We start from the raw sequence: 26,501 nt of genomic DNA on the forward strand, positions 1-26,501 counted from the left end.
GATTTACTGGATTTTGATGATCAATGAATAAAGGTGAGTAAAAAACACCAATTTTTTATAGGCTAATGGATGCTTTAATTCTACCATTAATTTGTAATATTATAATTTATGATTTATGATATGTTAATAAATATGTAATACATAATACATTTACAGAAATTTGTGATCAAATATACAATTATACCAATTATCGAATTCGTTTTACAAGGCACTGAAATATGATATTAGGACTTCAATGAAGAGTTTATAAATCACTTGTTAAAATTTGCCTTGAAACAATTATTATTAAGGACTAGCGAAATATTAGTGGCCTAAGTAAGATCTACATTTATTTACGTTAGGCTGGTAAATTACAAATTAAAAATTTAATCCTACTTTAAAATTATCACTGCCAATTTCTTATTACGATAATTAATTACATCTAAATGATTAAAAGATATAATTAGAGCAATTACTGTTAATGAGGATTTAAATGGTAATTACTCCAAATGAGCTAATAAATTTTAGGGTGCATATAATAACTTTAAAATTTGAAATTCCAGTAAATATATTATTTATAACAAGTGGAGGGTTTTCTCCAAGTACAAGAGTACTTTTTTTTTGTATCATTATTTTCTGTCATTATTGCACCTCTTAAAAAATTTCTTACACAGATAAATATAATCAATTAAATATTAATCGATTTTTATCAAAGATAATACAACATTCTTTAATAAATATCAGGAATATTTACTTAAAATATGGTTGTTTACCAAAAAAATTATTTCAGTTTGTTTGTGATAGTAAACCTTATTATTATTTTTAATATTATACTAACAATACTTTGTAATAGAATTTTATTATAATGTATATATACACTTCACTATAATCTATGACTTATTGCATTGCAATTATGTTTATTGTATCAATAAAAGAAGTATTTAATCAGTTATTCATTTCTGATTAATTAAAATTATTTGGATAAAAAATGTCAATTTTTCATTAAAAATATTGGAAAAAAATTTACAATTTAAAGCAATAATTAAATTTAAACAGCTATTTTGCAAAATTATCTACTTTTTTATATTAATCTTTTAAAATTTATTTCATTGTGATTTAAAAGAAAGTTTTCTTAAAATTTTCTGTATTTTATTAAAATAATATTTTACAGAAAAAAAAAATCTTTTGATGTAAAATCAATTAATAATAAGCAGATACATCAAGCCTACAGTATTATTATTTATAAATATTTAACTTAAGTAATATGTAAATTGAAAATAACTTGAAGATATCATGATATACAAATAAGAAAGTATATAGTCGTGAAAAATATACAAATGTCTCTGATTATTACAATAATAAGTTATACTAATAATAATATCGATAAAAGTATTTAATCTAAAATTTTTAATTAAATTGAGATATAATAGAATTATATTTTTTAAAATGATATTAGCTACTACATGTCATGTGCCTGAAATTCTATTATTTATCGAAAGACTTTATGAGTATGATTAGTTCCTTCATCATTCCATTGATTTTAAATTACTTAATTTGATCTATCATTATATGATAGCATGAGAACAATTGATTACGTAAATTTTATCAGATCTTACAAATGAGGCTCAAAAAATTGCATGATCACTGATATTCATCAATACTTGCATAAATACAAATTCAAGTTCACACCAATGTGTGCGTTTAATATTTATTAAACCATCAACTATTGTATGGTTCTCATTTTTTATATTTTTTTTATTTATAAAATACATGTATAAAACATTGCCTGCATAGTCAGAAGTATCTATTTTTTACGTTACAAATCTCTCAAGTTCTACTCAATTAAAACATGAGAACAGTTCCACTGTTCATATGTTTAAAAAGATCATTTTTAGATCGAATTAATACTTAAGATGCAAAAATCCTGCAATTAGTATGGATAAAACTGGAAAATGGCTTGAGCTCCTTGAATTCCAGTTGCTTCATCCATCACAATCACGATAAAAATGCAAAGTGAATTCAAGAAAATCACCGGCATGATTGTTTCGGCAAATATTCTACAACAAAGATACATTTAAAAAATTTAACAATTAAGTTAAATAATAATACAAATAGTTTTATATAACTATTTATTTACCTCGTTAGGTTGTACAGTAGGCACTCGGAATTTTAATGTTTTTCTCAAATAAAAGGCAACATCCAGAGGGAAGGATTGGCTTCCAGCAGGCTGATAAGTATTTTCCATATATGATTGTCGTTGGTCCATCGTGTATTCCCATCCACAAGCAATGATTTCATCAACAGCTGCATTGTTTGAAGAAGTACTTAACGGACAATGTTGAACAATTTGCCAATACCACGGCATACCCACAAATTGAAGTGTTAAATGCTTGTCTGGCATATGCTTAGACAACGGAATCACGCAACTAAAGTTATTAGGCGTATTAAGAGATGTAACCGAGCAATATCTGTGGTCTAGAGTTGTATTAAAGCTTTTGGCGATAATGTAGAGTTGTGGTTTCGGTTCAGGTGGTAAAGAACCCGCTGCGTTACTTGCTACTTCACCCCAAACACCACTTCCTGCTTCTCTTCGACTTCTTTTAGGTAAATATTTAAAATGAGTATCCTTTATAAGAGTTTGAGTACTCGAATCAGCAGGACTTATTCCATTCTGCATGTTTTTACTTAACTTTCGTTTCTCTTCATGTTGCAAAACTAGTGGCTGATCTAAATGTATTGACACTGATTTTTTTTCAGGTGGATGTTCAGGATGAGGCTCTTCAAGTTGATGCATCTCTGAAGTACAACAGTATACTTGGCAAGGATTTTCAAGTTCTGTGTAACTTGTCGGACATTCAGCAGGTCTTCCTAACGGGATTGGACCTTTGTTTGATAATAAAAGTGGATCTACATCTCCATTTTGATCATTTTCATCGACATTACTTGGTACCGCACCTCCAGCACCATGTCTACTCAACCAGTTACTCTGAAACTCGTTATTTTTATCTGATTTAGCAGACTGAGAAGCTGAATGCCCAAACGGATACCACGACGTGATTTCTTGAGAGTATAATTGTTGTTTCGTATTAGGAGTACTTGTTGAAAGCAAATTATCTTTTATCGAGGTAAATTGTCCTCCTAAATTCTTGGTAAACAACTCTTGTCGAGTGTACTGTGAAGGTGAAATAGTACTATGAAGTAATAAGTTAGATCTTGAATCATATGTCAATATTGTTGTAGGAATTGTTGGTGCTGATCCTTTGGCAAGCACTCCGCCAGCGGCTGCAACAGCTGACCAGTCTAAATTATTACGTTTTTGATATTCCAGAAAATACAATGTCGCCATTGCGACAAGACAAAAAGCCATAATTAAAATTAAAATAACTATTATAACTTGAATAAATTTATTACTGCACAATAAATCATCATCTCTGTCTCTTTTTCTATGAGGAAAAGAATTATTTGCTTTAGCTGATGATGAATATTTATTGCTGGCTATGCTTGAGACTGTACTTACAGAACTCTTCAAACTATCACCACGTTTTAATTTTGTCAGTCGTTTATTAATCCTCTCCAACTGGTCTATTCTTGTTTCTAAGCTGTCTGTCACCTTACAAAGTTCTTTGACAGCTCCAACATTCTCCATGAATATCCTTTCTTTATTAACCACAAGAAAGTTTTCAATTCTCTGGCCATTTGGAAGGACAATATCGCCCGCTGGCAAAACAGCCTCAGGCAAAATTTGTTGAACTTCTTGAGCTATAACTCCAGTGTCTTCTTGAGTTTTAATTTCGAGACCTGAATAGAGCGCAAATTCTGGCGCATATTTGTATTTTACAACTCTCAATTGTTGGACATTCCGTAACTGCTCTCGCGTGTCCACTTCCTGAATATTTTGTTTAGCTCTTGCATCACTTGGTTGGACAATGTGTCCGGTAACTTTCATATTTCCATGAACTACTAATGCTTCGTCAGGCCTATCGGTATTGATTCCAACTCTTCCAGCATGATAGACTGTATCAGGTGCAGCACCTCTTTGCCATCCACTTTCAGTACCAATTCCTGTACCTTCTGACTCGAATTGACCAGGATTGCTCGCTCTAACAATTATTCTCTCACTTGCATGAGCAACTACTTGATAACTCAATTGATCAGCTGTATGTGCATGAAGTCCAACTACGAGATGAAAATACCTTTGATCTGGATTAGGTTTGCCTTTCTTTCGCATGTTGTTACTTGTCGTTTCGCTGAAATGGAGACGTCCTACTGTCACCTTTGTAACTCGTTCACCGCCGAGCTCCACCCTGAAACCCGCTCTAAATTAGTGTAAATGCAATACTGTCATGTGGTTAATTAGCTCTGCAACAATTTAGTTCAATAATCAAGTACTTAAAACATACTACTTTGATTATTACAGTATCATTAAGTAACAAATAATTTATTCATCAATTAATGAATAAATAATTACATGAGTCAATTAGATTTATAAATAATTCTAATTATAAAAAGCTGATTATACTTACACAACAGGATGAAACGGCTTTTTACTCCTATCACTTTGACTTTGTTCAACTCGAATAGTTTGAGTTGGTGACTCAACTTTCACGCCATAGAAATGTAGTTGGAAGCTACTGATTTTCTTCAGGCCTTCTCCAGTTCTAACAAAAACCGCTTCGCCTTGTAGTTGAGCATGACAAGTTATTTGAAAATGATTTTTCTTTTGACATACAAAAGCATCATCAGAATTACTAAAATTGAATCCTTTATCAGCATCTACTCTATAATGTGGCGTCGGCAATTCCTTAAGATTATGATCACAAAGTGTATGCCATGAGGTTTGTTGGAATGGATGAAATCTAATACACTGGTAACTAGCATCAATGTACGAATTTTCTCCATTGACCTCATCATTATCAAGTACTGCACTGCTACTACTGCAGCTATGCTCAACATTCCCCAACTCTGGCTCTTGTTTTACGTGAATTAGACCATCTTGACTATGTTTACGTTTTTTTGAAGCAGATTGTAGCGATGGATAGAGAGTTGTAATGCCATTGTTAGGATTATGCTCGTGTGCAGGAAGTGAAACTTGCGACGATCCTAGAGATTGTTGAGCAGATAAATTTTGTGTCGCAGGCGTCAATAAAGGTGTTAAAACTGGATGTGTCAACCCTAAAAGAGGGTCTGCTGATGTTACTAAGGTTCTAGGTGATGATGGCAAGAGATTCGACGTATAGTTAGGAGTGTTTCCTTGATGATGAAGGAGGATTTCTTGTAGCGCTGCTTTTTGATCTAAAAATAATTATACAAAAATAAGCATCAACACCTTTTAACATTTAATTAATAAATAAAATCAATAATTACGTGGTGAATGAACATGCTGAGAGGATTCATGATGTCCAGGTGGTGAGTAAGGGGGTTCACTTCCACTGTCTGGTGGACTTTCGGGTAATGCATGTCTGAAAATAATGTAACAAATAAATTGGAGTAAATAATAAAACTCATTGATATAAAAATGGCTAAATAAGACATTTACGGAAGAACGTAGGTCTGCGGATCCTTATACGCCGTACTTGGTGGAATAGTAGTTGCTCCAGTGGAGCAAGCAGATTGTACTGGATGATTCTGGGTGATCGGTGAGGGCAATCTCGCAGGAGGCTGCTGACTCGTCGAGGTCTCCATTCGTCCACTGTGATTAGCCGTGCCATTGGTTTCATTATGTGCAAGGGTATCAGCAAAGTACCTTAAATAGAAAATTGAATTTGACAGTAGAGTTTATGAGTTTAATTTAAATGTTATGTTATTTATCAATATGTAGAAGAGAAAAGTAAAACATACACAACATTGATTAACCGATAAATTATCCCGTAGTCAGCAAACCTCGACCTTTGGCCATTGGCCACTTGGTGCTTTTAAACGTATATTTATTTTTCCTCTCATTCGTATAGCAATAAAAGTCACCGATAGGTGAACCAGGCATACCAGAGTTTATAAAACACAGATATCACTATCGCTTGCCGTGGCATAATGTTCAATAATGACGTTATTACCAGTATAGTACTTGGACATTTTTTCAACGTGACAAAAAGAATAAAATGAGGGGAGGGTGAGAGAAGACAATTGAAAAAATATCAAAATATTTTTATCTATTTAGATGATGGTATGAATACTCGACATGTGGGTATGATGTTTTTTCTCTGCATAAATTGGAAGAGTAAAATTATGGAATATAAAGTCAATGATAGCAACTCAATGAGAAAATAGATCTTGTGGCACGAGCCCTCATTTTAAAACCTGTTATACACAATACATGCCGTGCTCGCGGTACCCTTAAGTAGGTACGAGACTAAATTACTGTCTCTAATGTGCTATTGCACTGATTCCATCAATTTTGTCCAGTCTGTTTCTGTCATTATGCTATTATTACTCAGTCCCAGTAGTCCAACTCTAATCTCTATCTACTAACTTTTATACAATTTTTAATTATTTTTCTATCCTTCTCGTTTTCTCTATTCACTTACATATATTTAGTGCACTTAACTGAATTAAGTTTCATCAACTACCGACACTATCAAGCTTTGAGATTACACATTTAGTACAGCTATGATTAACACCGGAAGCAGATCTTCATTGTATTAAGTAGATCACTTGACAAACAACTTTTGTGGAGCAATTTTCGTTTAATTATATTTATTAGAAAACTTACGTTGCAGGTTGTGGACTGTCACTATTGATGAAATCTTCAAGTTGAGAAAAATCCAATGCTTCATTATCGATTCCCCCTACGAAGTCGCTCCTTCCTGAAAAAAATTAATCAATTATTCAACACCAACTCTGATAATTTAAATTAAAATATACTATAATGATAAATGGTTTAAGAAAAATCTCTATTTATCTCAAGATTTCATCAATGTCTCACATTTTCTAGATGGATTAATCGTCTGTCCTTGAAAGTGTTTATTTTAGAATAATTACAACTGACACACAATGAAGATGTACACCTACTCAATAAAATAAAACATTTTATTTATTTATTACTACCAGTGTGTATATCCTTCATAACAATTCAAGTGAATCAACATAGTCCATTGCTCTAGATTCAGAAATTTCAAACCTATCATGATTCATAAAATAAAACAAAACTATCTGATTTAATCATACAGCAACTTTAAAGATTCATTTTTTTTTTACTTATAAAACTCTTGGGAAATAAGCTTCACATCATCATGATGTAATCCAACCTGATAACTGTGATCCTAATTTGAAGTATTTCCAAAACATAGAAAATACTGTGAGAAATGACAATAGAGAATGAGAATGACTTTCGAAATGAAGCTACGCAAGTGCATGAAATTTCTACAACTCAGTTGAAAGTCACTCAGGTCAAGTCTTAACTTATAGAATTCAATAAGTCAAGAAATGGATCCCTAACTTTGCTTTGGGTTAATTGATCCTAGAATTTATTTTACAAATTTCATTAATCAATATACAATGAATATTCTCAACTGACATTCAGCTATTTTTTAGTCTTTTTAAAAGAATAATCACAGCACATGGAAAAATGCAACTCTACCACAGTAATATATGCTGAGTTGATTGTAATGGTTTAGCTTGGGTTTCTTTCTCTTCTTTGCATTAAAGGTCTTGTGAATGGTATATAGAGAACTCTGAAGAATTCTTCAGCAGGTACTTGTACATGTTGGAAACAGAAGAATATAAATACACTTATATAACACAATTATGACCTCATAAATATGGTTATTGTGTTAAAAGTGAGCAAGAATAAAATCAAGTCAATTGATACATTAATATTAATAAATATATATTAGATTATATTTATTTGCTAAAATATGTCAATATTAATTATAGTTAGGAATGATAAATAGAGCACCTATTTATTTGGTGAATATACACCAGGAGTGAAAGTTGACTAATGATAACGAACAAATATGATTAGAAATTCTTCACGGAAAGGAAACTATTTATGCTTTCGATATTGCTGTATGAGAGTAATTTAGGAAAAAGTTAATAGAGATTAAACAAAAAGAAGAAAATGTAGATAAGAACAAAAAAAAAGTAATTCACTTGATGCATGTATATTTTGTTGAGTGTATCTTGCGCACCTTGGACTTCTCTTAAGAGTTTAATCGAGCGATTCAAATGTCACAACTCGTTACTTCCGGTCAGTACAAATGCTTGGATGTTTTATCCAGTCAAGTACATATACAGCAAAATCTTTCACCTACATGTGCACGTTTCTCTTGATGATATATTATTTTTAGACTCCACAATTCTTGATACGAATACAAGATTTGTCTTTTTTTTTTCTTTTTCATTTTTGTAGACGGAAAAAGCAGCTTTTTTCTTATCAAACTTGGCATGTCATCAGAGCTGAATTATACCAATTAAAAGAAAAAAGAAAGAGGAAAAATAAAAATTGTAATGCTAAAGAGGGGTTGGTTTATAAGGCGTTGCTAACTTTGGTCGTGGTCTCTTATCGACCAAACAATATTCTCGCGGACCTTCAAGATCCAATAACATCACTCTGAATTTATAAATCAGCTTTTTACTATATACATCATCCTGTAAAATTCAATTTTCTACCATTTGCAAATGGATTTGATTTTATTTCTATTTATTTGAATGCTGTATATGTTAACATTTTTCACATTCAGAAAATCTTGTGTTACATTTGATTATTTAAACTCCAATTATAGGTAAATTGAAGAAAAAAACCTTGAGAATAATGTAATTATTTTTGAAATGTATTATAATATACATATAAATCACAACTACATGGTTAATTTTTCATATTGTAAATGTGACATTCCATACTTTGTGTAGAAGGCTAACACTGACTTTCCCGGAATATCCATCAACATCACCAAGAACATCTTTCTCACGCGAGATTTGCGTAACAATGTTGATTGTTAATGTTAAAAACTCGTTAAATTTATCAACCTGTATTACAATGGATGGAAATTAATTTTTTTTTCTCAATTATCAGCAATGATAATTATAAAGAAAGATAAGTTTCAGGATTATGTTGAAGCATCATAGACTACAATGTAAAAAGACATTCAAAAATGATAATAATGTATCATATTTAATCAAGATTAAATATAGTTATAATTTAATTTAATTAAATTATATTAGCAAATAAAGAGATGAGAAAAAAGATGTTGAAACTTTCACTTTTAGACTCTAAATAGAATGTTATTACAACAGTCTTTTGACCTATCATTCCTTCTTCCTATTTGGATACTTGTTAGAATACTTCCTACATCTTCAAAGACCATCAGTGTTTATCAAATATCATGATTGAGCACGTTTGCGATAATACATTTGTTTAAAAAAAAAAAAAACAAAGGAATTTTTTTAAATACAAAATCATATATAATTTCTTGAATTTGAAAATTCTTGGATAAGTTTTTTTCTTTTTATTTAAATCTTTTTCCATAAATAAAAAAACAAAAAATCCTATCAATCTTCTTGCATGACTGATACAGCTGCAAATTTGTTAAAAGAATAATTGAAGTATATATTCACCGGAAGTGAATGTATTCAAATGTTTTGAGTTAATCAAGCAAAATAATATGCTGTAAAAAGTATTTATTTGATATTTTGTATATCGTTTTAGACATGAGAGGGTGGCAGCTGTTTTGTTAAACCCTCTTGTCTATTACCCTTAGTTGAAACGATTAACCTGATCATGAACAAAACGATTATGGTAATTGGTCAGGTTACACAAGGGTAGTACGTCAGGTGTTGCGTCTTTCTGTATCTATACATAGAGAGACAGTGAAAATATCCAACACAAGTATACACTTATTTAAAATGTATGCAACTTGTTTAGATGTAGATCATTATGATGTATAATTGAAGTGTGCTAAATAGCACAGCTATCAACACCCAAGATCTTTTGTATATTACTTGTATCATATTTCCATTCAACTTATCAACACTATTATTGTTATCAGCATCATCATCATAGTCATCAAAATGCAAATGAAGACTATCATCATGATATTAATATTTAAATGGCTGAATTGGATGATAAAAATTCACCTGTAATGGTAAGTAGTCTTCTAGCAGCAGAATGACCAATTGCTGAAGACTCTTCTTGATCAGTATTACCTGAACGATTTCTGTTACCTTGAATTGGATCGTTAGACTGATGTTGTTGAACAACCCACGTAAATTCCATGACAGAATAAAATAATTCAAATAAATTTAGAAATAAACCAGTCTTGCTTATCCAAACTTTAATACTTTCCACTACATCTTTAAATATCTTAAGAGTTAATCCAACATTGCATATTTATTTTATTGATCTTGCTATTGCATTCATGGCTGCAATTATACACTTATCGAACAAAATACTTTTATGAATGGGATACCCTTACTCTAATCTTATTTTAAACACTGATGAAAATATTTCAATCAACTTAATATCTATTTTCACTCGCACTAATGTATCTGTACTGACTGGATCAAGTTGATAAGAATTAAATACTACAAGATTAATCCGTAGAAAGTATCTCTGTATGGAAAACTCGTGGACACGACTTAATGTCCATGCGGTAAAACGTTGTGTTGAACCAAATCTACTGGATTAAACAAATGTATAGCAAATCGGTCAACAGCGAATGGTTGAACGATGTTACCAACAACAGTTTTGAAGGGGCGGTGCTTAAATAAACGAGACAGGGGTTGAAATCGTTTAGTGCGCAGCTAAACACACCCCTTATTTTCTTACTGAAAATTCAGACTCTATTTACATACCAACTACACTATGTACACATGTATTTAAGTCTTTTTATTACAACAAATTTACATATGGTTTCACTCTTAGCATTTCTGATTAAATAAATAAATAAATTTACATCACTTCTAATTATTATTATTACAACAACAAAATTATATTTATTTAAAATAATTATTTTTTATTGAAAGATTTTGATTTGGAGTGATTTTGGTTGGATCTTAAGACAGTAGAAATTATTATTCTCGTCAGAGGAAAGTCAATTAATAGAAACATTGCAAAGTTCAAATGCAGAGACATCGATTATCAAATTAATAATCTACAGTAGAGTTTAGCTATACATATAAACGATCTTCTAATGGTTCAGTGTCACGAGAGGTTCGAATAAATTTTATTTAGCCTCACAATTCGATGCAATTTTCACTCAGTATCAGTCATCAATTTTGTTTCTTCTATTTTTTTTTTCTTTTTTACGTGCATAATATTTTTTATTAGTTTTATTAAAAGAATTACTTAACATTCGTGACATTTTTTAAGTAAGTATTTCTTATAAATTGTTACAAATTGTGGGACCTGCACGTAAATAATTTAGTATTAGAGTGGGCTATTATCGCACAGCAATTTTAATTTATAACAAGTCATGTGCAATAAAAGTCCCATACATTTCATGGTGCGTGTAATTTGACTGCCACGCGCCAATGATCACCTGCATGATCCTGATGTCATCACTTAGCCCTTTATCATACTTCTCCCTATTACGATCCCTACTATTTGAATTTATAAAATATGTAAAATACTTATCTACTATTAACTGCCTCTTAACTTTTCACTTAAACATTTTTAAATGATAAATAATAAAGAGTCTTTTGAAATGTTTTTCTGACTATTTTTTTTTCAGATAAAAACAGATTCTTAGAAGACTTTATAAACTTCAGAATAGATATTATTATTATAACAAAACAGTAGGAAATGAAACATTTAAAAAAATTTAATCACTATTCATTTTCAATTAATTTCTAATTTCCATTTTTTTATGATTACCTTATTCATTTGTATCTGTCATTGTTTTTTACATTCAAATGATGACTCTGAATAAAATTAAAATGTATACAGATACCGACATACTATACATAACTGATGTAGTGATTTTTTAATGACAAGTGCATCATTTTTTAATAGTTATAAATTAAGATTAATTATTAATTATTAAAAAGAAAAGCAATTTAAAATACTTGAACATGTACTAAACCACGTTTACTGAGATTTTAATTTGCTGCATCGGTTATATTTATCATGGAGTATTGGAGAAGAATATATAAAAAAAATTATTAGTGATAGTGATTTACTACGAGGGAATTCCCAAAAGATCAATTCTAATTTCTGATTATGTGATGACGTATACACATTGCTATCATCTGTAGTTTCATACTTATAACAACTTTTGGGTGTTGTATCAGTTAATAATATTTTCGAAAATATTTCATTAAATTTAACAAAAAGAATTATTTATAAACTTCATGATAATGTTTAAATTAAATAGAAATAATTGATAAAAAATCTAAAAATATAATCACTATTAAAACTAACTAATGAATACATACAAATGGTCAGTTAATATTTTTGCACTTCAGCTTAATGAAGTTGGAGATAAGAAACAGTAAAATAAATGTATCTACAAAAGGAAAGTGTTGCGTATAATTCTCTGCAATAGCCTTGAGATTACGCGAATTCTTCTGACATTTGTTCAGCGTCATATTCTTTTCTCACATTTATTATCGCTCACTTTATTCAAATTCTTGAAATTTTTCACAAGAAAATCGCATCTCTCATCGATAGAGAGTCTATTATATTAATTATCAATAGAAGGCTATTTTTAAAATGAATTTCAAGCATAAGTATAATTAAATAAATTGTGCTAAATATTCTACAACAGGACAAAAAAATAATTCAATTATTTATATACCAGCTGCCTATTTAGTATATTGTGATATGAAACATGTACCATTTATGACTCAATAATGTTATTAAGCAATTCTAATTATAAACTAATCTCTATTCGTAGAAATAAGTAAATTATCTAAATTTATTCATTTACTTGATTGACTTTTGCTTGCACAATTGATTCTTAGTTTACAATGATATAACTATTATAAAAAAAAAAGATTCTAAATAAAACTTAACAATAATTCATTTAACAATTCAACCTTTTAGCTACTTGTTTAGCAAATTAGATCACATAACATATTAACAATAAATAAAAGCAGTAAAATGATACTTCTTTCTATGACGTTGACAATGATCAGTAATTACAGAATATCATTTTTTCTATAATAATGTAGGTATAATATCTAGTAGTACAGGAAGCTTGCGGCAAGCTTTTAAGGACATTGAAAAAGAATCTTCTATGACATTCATATAATCAGTGATGACAAAGACAGGGTAAAGAGCAGAGGAACTCATAGAATATAGCGTGACTATGTGGTGAAACATGACATCAGGATATCAAGAAAGCAAGACTTATATTCTATGCTTTTTCTGTAATAGTCAACCGTTATATTTCTGGATCTATAACCCTTGCGACTCACAATTCTTTACGTCGTCTCATGTTATATTTTTACTTGTATCATTATTCATCATATTCTCCACTGTTTATCTTTAAAAACATAAATCTCATCTGTAGACCAAGACTGTGCATGTCCAGCTTTTAATTCCAACATTAAATCCAGGTATCATTATCTCTATCATAAGCATTTCCACTTCAATGTCAGATTTTTCGAGAATGTTTCTAATGTTGATGATAATTGGTATTTTTTATTATCTTGATCAACTTTGGTATCACTAATGATATATTTATAAATAAAATAATTGTAATTAATCGTAAAATAGATGAATGTAGTCCATCATAAAGCAAAACAACATAAGCTGATGGTGTTAATTATGATGTTAGAGTAATAATCCGTCTTTTATCTTTCTTATTTTCCGTTAAACATGTCCACATTCTGCTCAGTTAACTCTGCAATGTTGCGTCATACGTCCTGGCTTGATGCAGTGGAGATTGAAGCAAAAAGACAGATCATGACAAGTACGATAAAAATTGCAACGGTACAGTAGCACCCACATATAGATATATCCACGTGTCTCTCTTTTCCTCTCTTTGTTTCACGTTCTCTTCTAATACTGTAACACTGGTAATGATATTTTTCGCATGTTCCTCTGGTAAACACGGATATTGCAGGAAGCCGGATGAAAACGATTTCAAACTATACAACTCATCTTTGATGTATTACCATTAGTGTTATTGTGGGAATAGAACATTACCTATTGGAAGAAAAAAAAAACACATTAAACAAAAATGAAATTGAAAGCATTGAATGAAATGGAAAATTATGTCATATTATGATGTATAAAATGTATAAGTATGCTTTAAAGAGAAATAATAAAATATAATAATGGTGATAATAAAAAGAACAGTAGACTTACATGGCAAGAAGAAGATATTAAAGTGAATATATTTCCTTTGTTTCATGTTTTATGAGTTTTAAAACTTTTTTTTTCAACAATTTAAATAGTTCTTCACATATGGAACGATCCGGTCATGGCTATTTGCTTACACTACCTCCTTGCAAGTAGATCATGTTATATATTTTGCATCTTTCTTTTCTCTTGACGTATAAACAATCTCGTTGGAAAATCTAGAACGACGAGGCGTTTCAAAACTGCTGGTATTTATCGACGTATCTGTATATTACATTCACGAAAATCATTTTTATTTCCACATCATGGATACATTAATGCTGTGATTATCATTCAACTCATTAGTCTATTGAATAAATTATAATGAATTAAATAAAATAAGTAGTATTAATATATTGTAATTAATTTTATTTTTGTTATTTTCAACAAATTATTTACCTTTAATTTGAGTTTTTAACTAATCATTATCTCTTGATACCTAATAAGTTGGACTCGATGTACAATTTAAAAGTAAATCTCAAGGAATATTTATGGTAAGTCGTCAAACTTGATGCCAAAGTTGGTCTGGTTGTTGCGAAACCTCAATGTCTCGCATTATGGAAACCACAGATAAAATTGGAGTGCAATATAAATAAGATACGTGGGGTATTTTCATTGGAAAAAACGTGTAAAATGTCCAAAGTAGATGGTGAATTAAAAAAAGAAAAGCATTGATACTTTGGCAATAAGTTGGCTGATCATTAACCTGCCAAGGGAATGGACAATAAGCAACATTGGAGAATATAGTCATCGATTAAACAAACTACCCTATCTTTCGACCTTTTAACTCTCTCTCTCTCTCTTCATGCTTGTCCCCTTCTTGCATTTATTTGCTACCTCTTCAACTGTCTACAAATCATGGCATACTCACTCACTAATTTACGTCCGGGCTCAATTAATCATGAAATTATAATACAATGACATTATTTTATAACAATTGACACTTGGAATTGGTTAATAAATTTCAAGAATATACTTGACTTCATCATTTACTCCAATCATCAATATTTGGATTGGAATGTTTACTCAATAAATACACGAAATTCTTTGAAAACACTAGAACCTTTTCTAGCAAGTGTCCAATCATAGGAAAAAAAAATTCATTACTTGGAGAGAAGAAACTTGAAAGTTGGATTTTCAATCTTGTTCAGTAATTGTCAATACTTTGTGAATTAATGGCTTAAATAATAGTTATAATAATAATAATAATAATAATTTAAAGAGTAATTGACTTGTTATAAAACAATAATTACAAAAGCATGATTATCTAATTATAATTATTACTTAAGAAAAATGGGAAGAAAAAAAACTTTTCCCCATGATGTTGCGCATGCTTGAAAGCTCATGAAGGGGCGGACCTGATGTCACGACGTGCTCCAATAAAGTTCAAGGGGGTGGTGATTGCTAGAGCTTGCAATGACTTGCGTCAAGCTTTCTTTCAGACGGCCATTATTCTTTCTTTTTTTGTTAAAGTAAAAATTTTTTTTTCTCCACATTTCACCATTTGTTTTTTTTTCTGTTCAATATTTCATTGGGACATAAATCAGGTACTGTCACAATTGCAAATTCTTTCTCTCTCTCGAGAAATGTTTTATTCTCTCGTCTGAAAATAATACCAATTAATGTCATGAATTTAAAAAAGAAAGTATTTATTATGCTACTAAAAATACCAAATTTATTTAATATTATTCAATCAGTATTCTCTCAATAATTTCCATCTAACAATTCGTTGATTGACTTTAAAATAAGCTGAGAAAAATATTTTTCTTGTTTTTTTTTCTTCAGTCAAGGTCAATAATCTCTTTTGTATTCATGAACCTACAGTGTAGGTTCTACAGATTACTATACGGGTCCCTTTCACGTTTGTTTCCATTGACTCTTTGGTGTATATTATTCACACCTAGCATGTGGTTACCGAGTCTTTCCACGTTAATTCATCCATTGAAACGTCAGACCAACCCGGAAATCATTACGTGATTTGTATCTATTGTTAATTCTTTATTTAATTATGATAAATACAAAATACACATTAACAGCATTTTAAAATATGAAAAGGTATTTATTTAAGAACCTTCTCAACCACTCGTGAAATAGCTAGATGATATGATAAATATATATGTGTGATGATGATAGATCCAACCAACTTATATCCAACCACCAATTTATGTGGAAGGTGTGGATAGATCAACACTTTCTGGATAGTTCAATACCTAGGTTTCATGCTATTTTCCCACCTTTTGATTACTTACTAACCTTTTTCTCTTTAATAATAGATGCTACAGTAAATAAGGTGAATGTACGCAGTGTCGTAACATCAGGGAGGACGAGCAAGGTGTACTCAAAATGCTTGAAATCCGCGTGCAAACAATTTCACTAGACTCCAATGATATTCCTTCAATTGGCCTTTCCATTCTCTCTTTCTTTCTAAACACTTCTCTCACCTTGTCCCTTTACCCGATTATCTTATACCATGCTTCGATGTCTTGGGATGATTTTTACGCAGCAAATATCATCTCCATACTTTTATCTGGTAATAGAATCAAGAAAAAAATTTTCCACGAAATGAGGACGTGGTCTTTGTTGGAGATTAAATAGAGGAATGTTATTGATGGTATTAGAGATGGTGAATAAATTGAAAATTTTTCATTAGAAAAAAAAAAAGAAAAATAAATTAGAGATATAATGAAATAAATATCAGTTAGAATGAAGTCATCATCAATACAAGAAAGCCAAACAAAAAGTAGATTATGTTGAGAGAATAACATTCACTATAATTTCTTATAATGAAGAATCTAAGTTAATGAAAATCAAGATTGAATTATTTCTATTTTATGAAAATTTAGCAGTATATTTTTATTTTTTTCATGTCGTTGTCATGTGGCAGAGTGAAACGCTACTTCAACTGTTGGTTCTGCATTACTTGAGAACAAACTTCCACAATCTCACCAAACTCTTTCTTTATATATATACATATATATATCTTTCTCACTCTTGACAGTATACATTTCCTTATAGTTGGCTTTTAATTTTCTCTCTTTTTCATTCATCAAAATTTAAAGGCCGTAAGACTATTCTAGAACAACTTCCCAAGCACTCTATTATTACTATATCCTAACACTTTCTACCAGTATTAAATATTCACCTCAATTTCAATGATCGCAAAAAGGTCAATGACTTATAAAACATGCCCTGAACTCAGAACTCAAAGAGTAGGCAAGTCATTAACTTGTAAATAATAACAATAAAATGAGCGTGAGGATGATGATTATGATGAAGATGATTTATAGAAGACTAAATAATAAGATAATAAGAGGGAACAATAAAAGGAAGAAAAAAGTTACGTACCGAGGATGGCCTGGAGGGTTTGCTCATCACCGTCCCCGATAACATCCATGCCTCCGTCGTTGGAATCCAGGATTCCTTTTGGACTTCAACGGGTCCCATTTTGTCGCTTGTCAACTCTCCTAAGCACGTCCAACATCTTAGAGACCTCAAACGTGGTTAAAATAATAATACATTCTTTTCAAACTCTGCTCAATGCACTCGAGTCACTATTTAGGTCACTCGAACAATATTAACTCGCTAATATTCAAGTAATTTACAATATTCCAACTGCTTCGGTGTTTTTTTTTTTCTATCAAAAATACAGCACCAAGTCGACTAATACTCTTTCGCGCGCACCCACAACAGCGCGTTCACCGTTACCACGATCTATAGGTTGTATTGAATTACGTACTTGCTGAGGAAGTGCCACCTTCTAGACAACTACTGCTAGTTCTTTAGGACAACGCTAACGTCACATTAAATCATCATCTTAAATTATAACTAAAAATACTTGTTAATTCTTTTAAATCACTTTTTGACACTTTAACATTCCAATGAAACAAGTTGATTTGTTTTTTTTTTCCCCCTTTTATTATTATTTATTTTGATTCATGTGTTTGATTAAACTCTCGACCACACTCTAAAGTAATTTAATCACAAACATACTCAGTAATCAAGGAAGAACTCTGAGAATACAGCGGAAACGTAAACGCACGTAAAACAAGTCGTATTCATTTTCCCTCTTGATGTCGTCGTAATGCGCTCACTGAGACACAGGCTGCTGCACGTTAGTGATACTCTGACGGCCCCACCGAGCACTCTTGCATGTCCATCAGAGCCACACAGTCACGTGATACTGTGCACCAGTAACAACCGAGTTATCTCTCTCAGCTTCACACACTGGAGACTTAATTCTTGTATCCTGATGATGATGATGATGAGTATCATCATGAAGTAAAAGAGAAACAAGAGGAGTGAGGAAAATAAATCAGCATGGAGAGAAAAACCGGTTTTAAATATTTCCCGGGTTTATTTTACTTATTGACTTGTTTTTTATTTCACTAGATGGCGAGATTATCCAGCTAAAATTTCACATTATTTTCTAATTTAACATTAGTCGGTAAGTTAGTTTGTTTTTAAAAATAATTTTTTTTTTCATCTAGTTAAATACAATCAAACACAATTATTGTTTATAATAAAAATAATATGTTAATACACTAATAATGAGAGATAAAATTAATAATTAAATTCTATAAACATTTATATGTATCGCATAAGTACAATTGAACACCAAATATAACCTTTTATAATTTTTTTTTTAAACAGATCACTATTTCGTACGGATAATTATTATAATTATAATTAAAATGTTGCTAAATATATAATTATCGCGTATTTTGCTTAATTATTAACGACAATTTACAATTATTTATAATTCATATACTCTTTTACATTCACAAATATATTTTCGCTCTCTGTACAGTTGTACAATTATTGTTTTATTTAATATTTTATACTTTGTATGCATATATATATATATTATTTTCTTTTATATCACAAACTCGGGTTCACACAAAATTTAATACAGTTACACGTGCACTGATTAATTGCTCATTTTTGTAGTAATTACTTAAGTTATTCCATACATAATGCAATGTTTCTAAAACCCATGAAGTGTAGTTAATATTGTATTATGTATGGAATAACTTTGCAATTTTATTTTAAATAATAACTTAATATATTAAATTACTTGAATAAGTTTTCGGGCATATCAAGCATATAACTGATAGTTATTATATAATCCTTGTGAGACCATTTAATTTACATAAAATATTATACTCTACGTATATTTTTTTAGGCACGTAGATATATATTAAAAAACAAAATTACTATTGAAATAGACTAAACATATAAATAAAAGTATAGATATATTACGATATTAATTATATTAATTTAAGATCAATTTTGATCAATTAAAAGGCATTATACAAATTATAATGTCATTTTTGTGGACTTATTTTCGGTGATATAGTTTTAAATATGAATACAATTAAGTTAATGTTTATTCAGTGTAGCTCTGAGATTATCAATATAGATGAAACGAGTTAAGCTCGCATTTAATACCAGTGTCATGACAATCTGTTTATTATGCTTTTTCGGCCTAGTATATTCAAGTAACTTGTCTTCAATAATTTAATGAAATGAATTGTACTAATTACAGTCAGTCTTTGTCAATAAATTAATTTAAAATATAGCAATAGTTACAATAATCCGATTTTAGATAAAACTTTTTTTATATTCTATACGTCAAGGAACAGTATTTAGTAGTTTGATTCTAACATTAGTTGAACATTATTATAAATTATCGTTTTCGATATATTGCCATTTTGTCAAATTGATAAGTAAAATAAATCGTTAGTTATTATGATAATTTTAAATATAAAAGAATCAGTTTTTATCATTTTCGAGACATCAACGGAATGTACGTGATCTATTTATTTTGAACTAAACATGCTGCCAGTAATGGAAAATTTTCAAACTGTTTTGTATAAACCGAAAAATATCTATATGTCTACTCGTATTACATCAATATGTATCGAGATATCATTATATTTTGAGCTTTTTTCTATAGTTTTGCGTCATTGATCGACAACGGTAAATATATAATTTATAGTAATTGCAATATAATTGTATATTTTTTTTTTGTGGCAGTATAGTAATGGCAGCTTAATATATTTATAACGACAATTCGCTTCTGTTCCGCAGCAACAGAGTTGAAGACAATGATTTTTAAATCTTTTTGTAGTTCAAACTCAAAGAGAAATGCAATGTACAGTAGAATATCAATCCACGTAATAAGTCATTTACCTGGAGTTCAAGAATTATTTCAGCCTCGATAATATTAATGATCCTTTTTTTCAAAATATAATTTGTACGACTATTCCATTTTTTTAATCACCGGATTTGGATTTTTTCCCAGAATCAAGAGTTTGTTCAAAGAGACACAATGCTCTATGTACAAACTCATATTGGTCTCCTGTTTGTATCATTCCACCTCTATCATACCTAATATTAGAAAATTAAAAATAAAATATAAATTATTAAGTTCTCGAATATTTATGAATCACTTAAAGGAATAAATTAATTACCTCATTTGACAGAGAATTTTTAGTACATCGACATTGCCGTCCTTGACTAGTTGAGTCATTCCAGTAGCGAGAGCAATGAAACATCCAGTTCTACCGATTCCTGCACTACAGTGAACAACCACAGGCGCTGGCAGAGTGTTGACCTCTGCTGCTAAACTCACGAGAGCATCCGGTGCTTGAGGTACAGAATGATCGGGCCATGAGTCATACCAGTAATGAGTAACATTCTGTTTTCCAAAACCTTCGTATTTTAATTCAAGATCACGAACTGTATAACCATCTCTATTCACAACTGATGAAACAATAACAGTAAATGGACCACTTTGAATTCGATTATCTTTTTCCAATGGAAAGTAAACATCACATTTAGCTTTAGATGATTCAAAAAATCGTGTTATCATGACGATTGCTCTCACTTTGTCCATCCATATCATTCGCCAAAAATCAGTTATTGTATTTGCAAGAGGTCCTTGTGTTGCAATGTACCGATTATTTTCTCCATCATAACCCTTTAAATTACAATAAAATAATATTAATATTGACATTATCAAAAATCTTAAACACTTGAATTAAGAAATTAAAATTAAATACGTACTCGAATATAATTAGCATTAATATAACTGGATGCTGGATCTTCAGATCCTTCCAATATAACTCTAGATTGAGTATTTGGCAATACCGAAGAATATCGATTTTTCATGGCAACTCCGAGGATCTCGACCTTGTCTGGTATATTTAAAGGCACCTCCCAAAATTCCTTGTGCAACGCAGTTGGATCCTGGACGGCCTGTCTTAGCTGTGTACGTGACAATGAATTTCCCGTACTTAAAAGAAACTCCCCCAAAATACATTCTCGCATTGGAGTGATAACATGAGGTGGACTTTCTGGCGCTGGTGCTAATTCAATAGTAAGGCTTGCACTTGAGCCACGACGTTCTAATAGACCTTTAGTTTTCACTCGAATCGGCTCAGGACGTTTTTCTGTCACTACAGGTATGACCGTAGAAGGTCCACTAGTACTAGTGCTGGCTTCACTCAAACGACAAGTAGGCTGTGATGGAGTAGGAATCTTGACAAATGGTTTATGTACCCATTGTGGTTCCATTTGCCAACTTTGTGAACTCTTTTCTGGTTTTTCCGAAGATGTTGATGAAGATGATGGCAATAATGACGATGATGGTGGTGATCCTGATGTTCCTTTCTCCACCAACTCTCGCCTGTCTCCACCACCAGACTTTTTTTCACTCGACATTTGCTTACGGAGCCATAAGAGTAACAAAAATGTAAAAAGAATAGCGCCAGCAAAAGCACAGACAATCACTGGGAACGGAATCTTCCAGTCTGTCCATGATATCGTAGTAGTCGAACTAATCTCTTGACCAGTGCGGGTACCAAGCTGAGGCGTTTGTACGTCCATTGCAGCATCATCCAGTCCCAAACCGGACTGTCGAATCCTATGCAAAAAAAATATTCAATAATATTATTATTTGTCGAAAATCAAAGTTGTTTATTTTGAATAACGCCGGTGTTATTTACCTATGATGAGACCGAGCAGACATTCCCTCGGCGACCGACAATAAGGAAATTGGCAGCACAGCTTTACCTTGCCACCTTTGCTCGTTAATTAAATAAATCTGCTCCACAGAATTAGCTTCATTGTTATCATGAATACTTTGATAATTATTCACATCATTCATGTATTGTGATGCAGTTGTCCCAGTATTTGCTGTAATGAAAAAAATATTATCAGTACATCAAGGCACTTCTTTTTAATGAATGAGTATTAATATAATATTTAATTAGCATGCCCTAACAAAGATTATATATGAATCATATATCAATTAAATCATCACTCGCATCAATAAATCACACTTGATTTTCATTCATGTCTCGTACAAATACTATCACTTTCAAAAGAAGAAATACATAATGTATTTATTCAATTCGGCTGATAAAGTATAGTGTTGAAATTTTTTATAATCATCAAAATTCAAACCCTACGGAAATGATAACCCAAGTAACTGATGACTTTATATAGGTCCACAGTGCGTCGCTGAATTAAGTGAGACAAAAATAAGAGTAAAAAAGATAAAATCGACGGCTTCCTACCGTCTAACAGGAAGTAAACATTGGTCTAATTTTATGAACGAAACAAGGGAAGTAGAGGGGGAAGAAGAGAGAAAATGAGCAGATGCAGAGTGCACCAATCGGTGAATGGTTGGTTGATTCTAGTTTGATGAATTAAATTTACTGACAGATGCGCAATATGTACTCACAAAAATTACATGCTTTTTCCAAAGTTTTTATTTCAATTCTCTCAACTTTGCTTTCAATTGTTCATTCACTATTCAACTATACATTAATTAAAATTAAGATCATAAGGTTAATTTATAGTAAGAAAATTTGATTTTCCACAGATTAATTCAAGAGAATTGATATGTTTTATGTTCAGAAATCTATACCTTGAACTTGAGTTAAATAAATAGAATAAATAAATATTTGATACACGTAAACTGGAGCTAAAAAATCGCGATTGTTTGTAGTAATGGCTGATTGTGCATTGATGGTGATCGCCATGTTTTACAAACCAATTCACAGAAAGGAATAAAAAACCAACCTATCTGCGCAAGTCACGCATTCAAACTGACACAAGTGCGGATATGTTTCGCAATTTCTAGCTCCAACATACTACTGGCATATAGTGGGAGTAACTGTTGGCCAATTAAATATCTTGTAGACAATAGCATAATCATGTGACCGAGAGTTACTATTCTTGGAATTTGGCGGGAAAGACCGGAAACATGTGCATTCAGTTATTCATCATGGACAAAGTAATTAAATATGTACGAGAACAATTGATAGTACCATCATTGAAATTACACTGTTGCATGCTTATCCAATTGAAGGTTATGAACTCCCATAAACGTTTATCAATTTTCAGTTATTGTAGTTACTGTAATGCATAGTTAAATAACAATGAACACTTTTAGTAAATGATTTTTTTTTTTAAATGACACCAATTTAAAAATACTTTTATATTTAACAAACGATTCACAGATGTTGTCACTATTACTCAGTATTAGATCAACGACTTGACGCCTACGTTTTCCGGTAACCTTGTCATATAAATAATTTTTACTCAAGGGTAAAAATCCCTCTTCATTAATGAAATTTGTCTGAATGATAACATTTCTATGTCAATTATCTTTTTATTAAATAACATTTTTGTTTCTTCCAATTAACTTGATAAAAATTTTTATAACCAAACAAATGTTCTGGTTACTAGAACTGAATGTTGTGGATTGAAGGTTCACCGTGATACTGACTAGTTCCCAAGTGCATGACAAAATCGACCCCCAGTTTCCTTTCCATTCATCGTTGAGCTTGTTATATTCCCGTTTCCCTCCTCTCTTGCATTGTATACTTTTTAACTTTACTCTCATACCCACAAAACGTATAACATTAACCATGTAAATGAGCTCATCTTTTTACCCTATCTGATTGATATCTTTGTTGATAACAACCACCAAGTGATATAGCATGCAAGAAATGTTATGATATTAATTTAATTTAAGCTTATTTTTGCAATTAATTTAATTATCGAAATTAATTTAGAAATTTTGAAAGACTAAAAACAGGAAGAATTGAACTTATTAATAATTCAGCTAGCTATTGTGTTATTAAACAATAATTGTAATCTTGAATAGAAGTATTTATATAAACTGTCAACTTGAGATGTCTTTGTTATAAGACAAAAGATGATTAAATATATTTATCATTCATCTAAAATAACACAAAAGTTTATCATATAGAGGCTGAGTAATGCTTAAAGTTCCTAATAGGACCATGAGACAGAATACAAATACTTGACTAAGTTATGTGGGCGTGTCTCTTTTTTACAAGGATTTGAATCACAGAATCAAAAATAGAAGATACCTTGAAATAGTCCTGTCAATATTAAGTCGTCATTTTCAATGATGATTGACCATATAGGAAACTTGGTGAATAGTTGTCGCAAACCTCTAATTAGTTAGATATAGAAGACCATATTCAACACATCAACTGTTTTTTTCCTTCTTCCTTCATCAACGACCATGTTGCTATTATTTCATTCATTTCAAGAACATTATCATTTCAGCATATCATACTGTTGAATTTATTCATTTAATACTAAATCGTTTTTTTTTTCTGTTGTAGCTGATAACTTTCACTGATGTCTTGATATTTCTGAAACAAAAACATCAAAGATGAATGAGAAATAAAAAAGTATCATTCAAGTCTTTCAACTCAAAGGTTGAATAATATTGTTGATGAATGATATCTTACCAAGTGTCAACCAACTACGAAGGTTCTCTATGAATTAATAGAACTATGCTAAATACGCTCAAGGGCTTGTTCCAAGTAATGTGGTGGGTCGGCTGCATCTGAATTGCGTTTGAACGGTTTGCAAATAGACAGCGAACTGCAACCAGCTTGCGCTGAAAACTGAGCCAGTGATATTGTATAAAAGAGAACAGGAGGGGTGGTCGCGCATACTCGCGGCATGGATCCACTACCACCAACGTCAACAACACTCCACCACCCTTGTTGTACTTTCGGTCAATGTAAATTCATCTTCTTCTTTATTTTATTCTTTTAAAATTTTTATATTCCTATTTATCAACCATATCTTCTTCACTCTTCTTTAATAATTCAATTCCATTTCATTTTTATCCCATCTGGAATAATAAAAGTAAAATATTTTAAACTTCAAGTTATTTTTAGAAAAGTAAATAATTAAATTAAGTTTAAAATAGACTTGTTAATTAACTAATTAATTTTAATAATTCATTATTATTTTCAGAAATTAAAATGATGATCAACTAAATAGCTCGCAAGCTTCAAGGCCATCAAGTTAAAATTTACTCCTTCATGTAGAATGTTTCTGAATAAGAAAGAACAGAAAGAGAGAGAGAGAAAGGAAAAAGTATTGGCACTATCAGGTAACATGTCAAGGGAAAAAAGAGGGGAAAATAGTGAACGAGAACTCACTTTCGCGACTGGGGGATTGAGGATGGAAGGGAAAACCGTTGACGAGAGTGTCAGAAGGGAGGTTGTAAAGGGTGCGATGTAGGCTGGTCTACTTGCCGGAGTGCTTCCCCAATCGATACACGCAGTCGTAGTGAACCGTCACCTTTGATAAGCTGTTATTTTCTTCATTTGATTCATCGCTCAATTGAATCATCATTTTCTCAATTAAACATTCAAATAATTGATCATCTACTTTTAGACCATTTTCAGCTGAAAAACTATTGCATTCCAATTCCACCAGTGATGATCTTTTTTTTTTTTAATCAAAACAATCGATTGATTCATTGATGTCAAATATCGAGTTTAAAATAGAGTATAAAAGTTCCATGTCATGCACACTAATTTTTCAATGAAAAGGATCTTGAAAAAGAAGACACAAGAAAAGGTTCTGGAAATTGACATTCAGAGGACAGGAAGCACGTCTGCATTTATTCATAGCTTTAATGCATGATAATACTTGTATTAACATTTCAACACTTTTCTATATGTATTAAATAGTTCGACATTTTTATTAACCGATCGACACCGGACGTTACTTCCGTTTCCGGAGAAGCTACTAGCGGAAAGACCGAGTTTAAGGACTTGAAACCAACTGTCTAGTCTGAGTCAATCAGTTGATTCCGTCTCTTCTATTATTCTTTCATTGGCATTCATTCTGAAAGGAATTTATATCATGAGCTGGCACGATTCATTGCACAGCA

At 31.0% G+C, this 26,501-nt stretch overlaps 2 protein-coding genes across 8 annotated transcripts; both read right to left on the reverse strand.

Moving 5' to 3' along the window:
- Positions 1 to 1,208: 1,208 nt before the first annotated feature.
- On the reverse strand, positions 1,209 to 18,477 carry LOC118069629 (myelin regulatory factor-like protein). 3 transcript variants are annotated; one of them, XM_035087868.1, is made up of 7 exons: positions 17,603 to 18,477; positions 6,686 to 6,779; positions 5,516 to 5,722; positions 5,344 to 5,438; positions 4,503 to 5,271; positions 2,117 to 4,295; positions 1,209 to 2,036 (listed from the first exon to the last, which is right to left on the reverse strand). In XM_035087868.1, exons 1-7 carry the CDS (start codon positions 17,649 to 17,651, stop codon positions 1,962 to 1,964), a joined length of 3,468 nt encoding a protein of 1,155 aa, XP_034943759.1. In that variant the 5' UTR covers positions 17,652 to 18,477; the 3' UTR covers positions 1,209 to 1,961. The 3 variants fall into 3 exon arrangements, with proteins under 3 accessions (XP_034943759.1, XP_034943768.1, XP_034943774.1); XM_035087877.1 differs by having other exon boundaries at positions 2,117 to 4,283; positions 17,603 to 18,474; XM_035087883.1 differs by lacking the exons at positions 6,686 to 6,779; positions 17,603 to 18,477 and adding an exon at positions 5,818 to 6,062.
- A 1,099-nt stretch (positions 18,478 to 19,576) lies between these two features.
- LOC118069645 (tyrosine-protein phosphatase non-receptor type 5-like) lies at positions 19,577 to 25,183 on the reverse strand. 5 transcript variants are annotated; one of them, XM_035087914.1, is made up of 6 exons: positions 25,057 to 25,183; positions 24,667 to 24,957; positions 22,267 to 22,456; positions 21,326 to 22,184; positions 20,731 to 21,239; positions 19,577 to 20,647 (listed from the first exon to the last, which is right to left on the reverse strand). In XM_035087914.1, exons 3-6 carry the CDS (start codon positions 22,425 to 22,427, stop codon positions 20,533 to 20,535), a joined length of 1,644 nt encoding a protein of 547 aa, XP_034943805.1. In that variant the 5' UTR covers positions 22,428 to 22,456; positions 24,667 to 24,957; positions 25,057 to 25,183; the 3' UTR covers positions 19,577 to 20,532. The 5 variants fall into 5 exon arrangements, with proteins under 5 accessions (XP_034943805.1, XP_034943797.1, XP_034943788.1 ...); XM_035087906.1 differs by lacking the exons at positions 24,667 to 24,957; positions 25,057 to 25,183 and adding an exon at positions 23,596 to 24,036; XM_035087897.1 differs by lacking the exons at positions 24,667 to 24,957; positions 25,057 to 25,183 and adding an exon at positions 23,193 to 23,361.
- Positions 25,184 to 26,501: the final 1,318 nt, after the last annotated feature.

Source organism: Chelonus insularis, unplaced genomic scaffold, assembly GCF_013357705.1.
Source record: "Chelonus insularis isolate UGA/USDA-ARS -01 unplaced genomic scaffold, ASM1335770v1 contig_128_pilon, whole genome shotgun sequence".
NCBI lineage: Eukaryota > Metazoa > Arthropoda > Insecta > Hymenoptera > Braconidae > Chelonus > Chelonus insularis.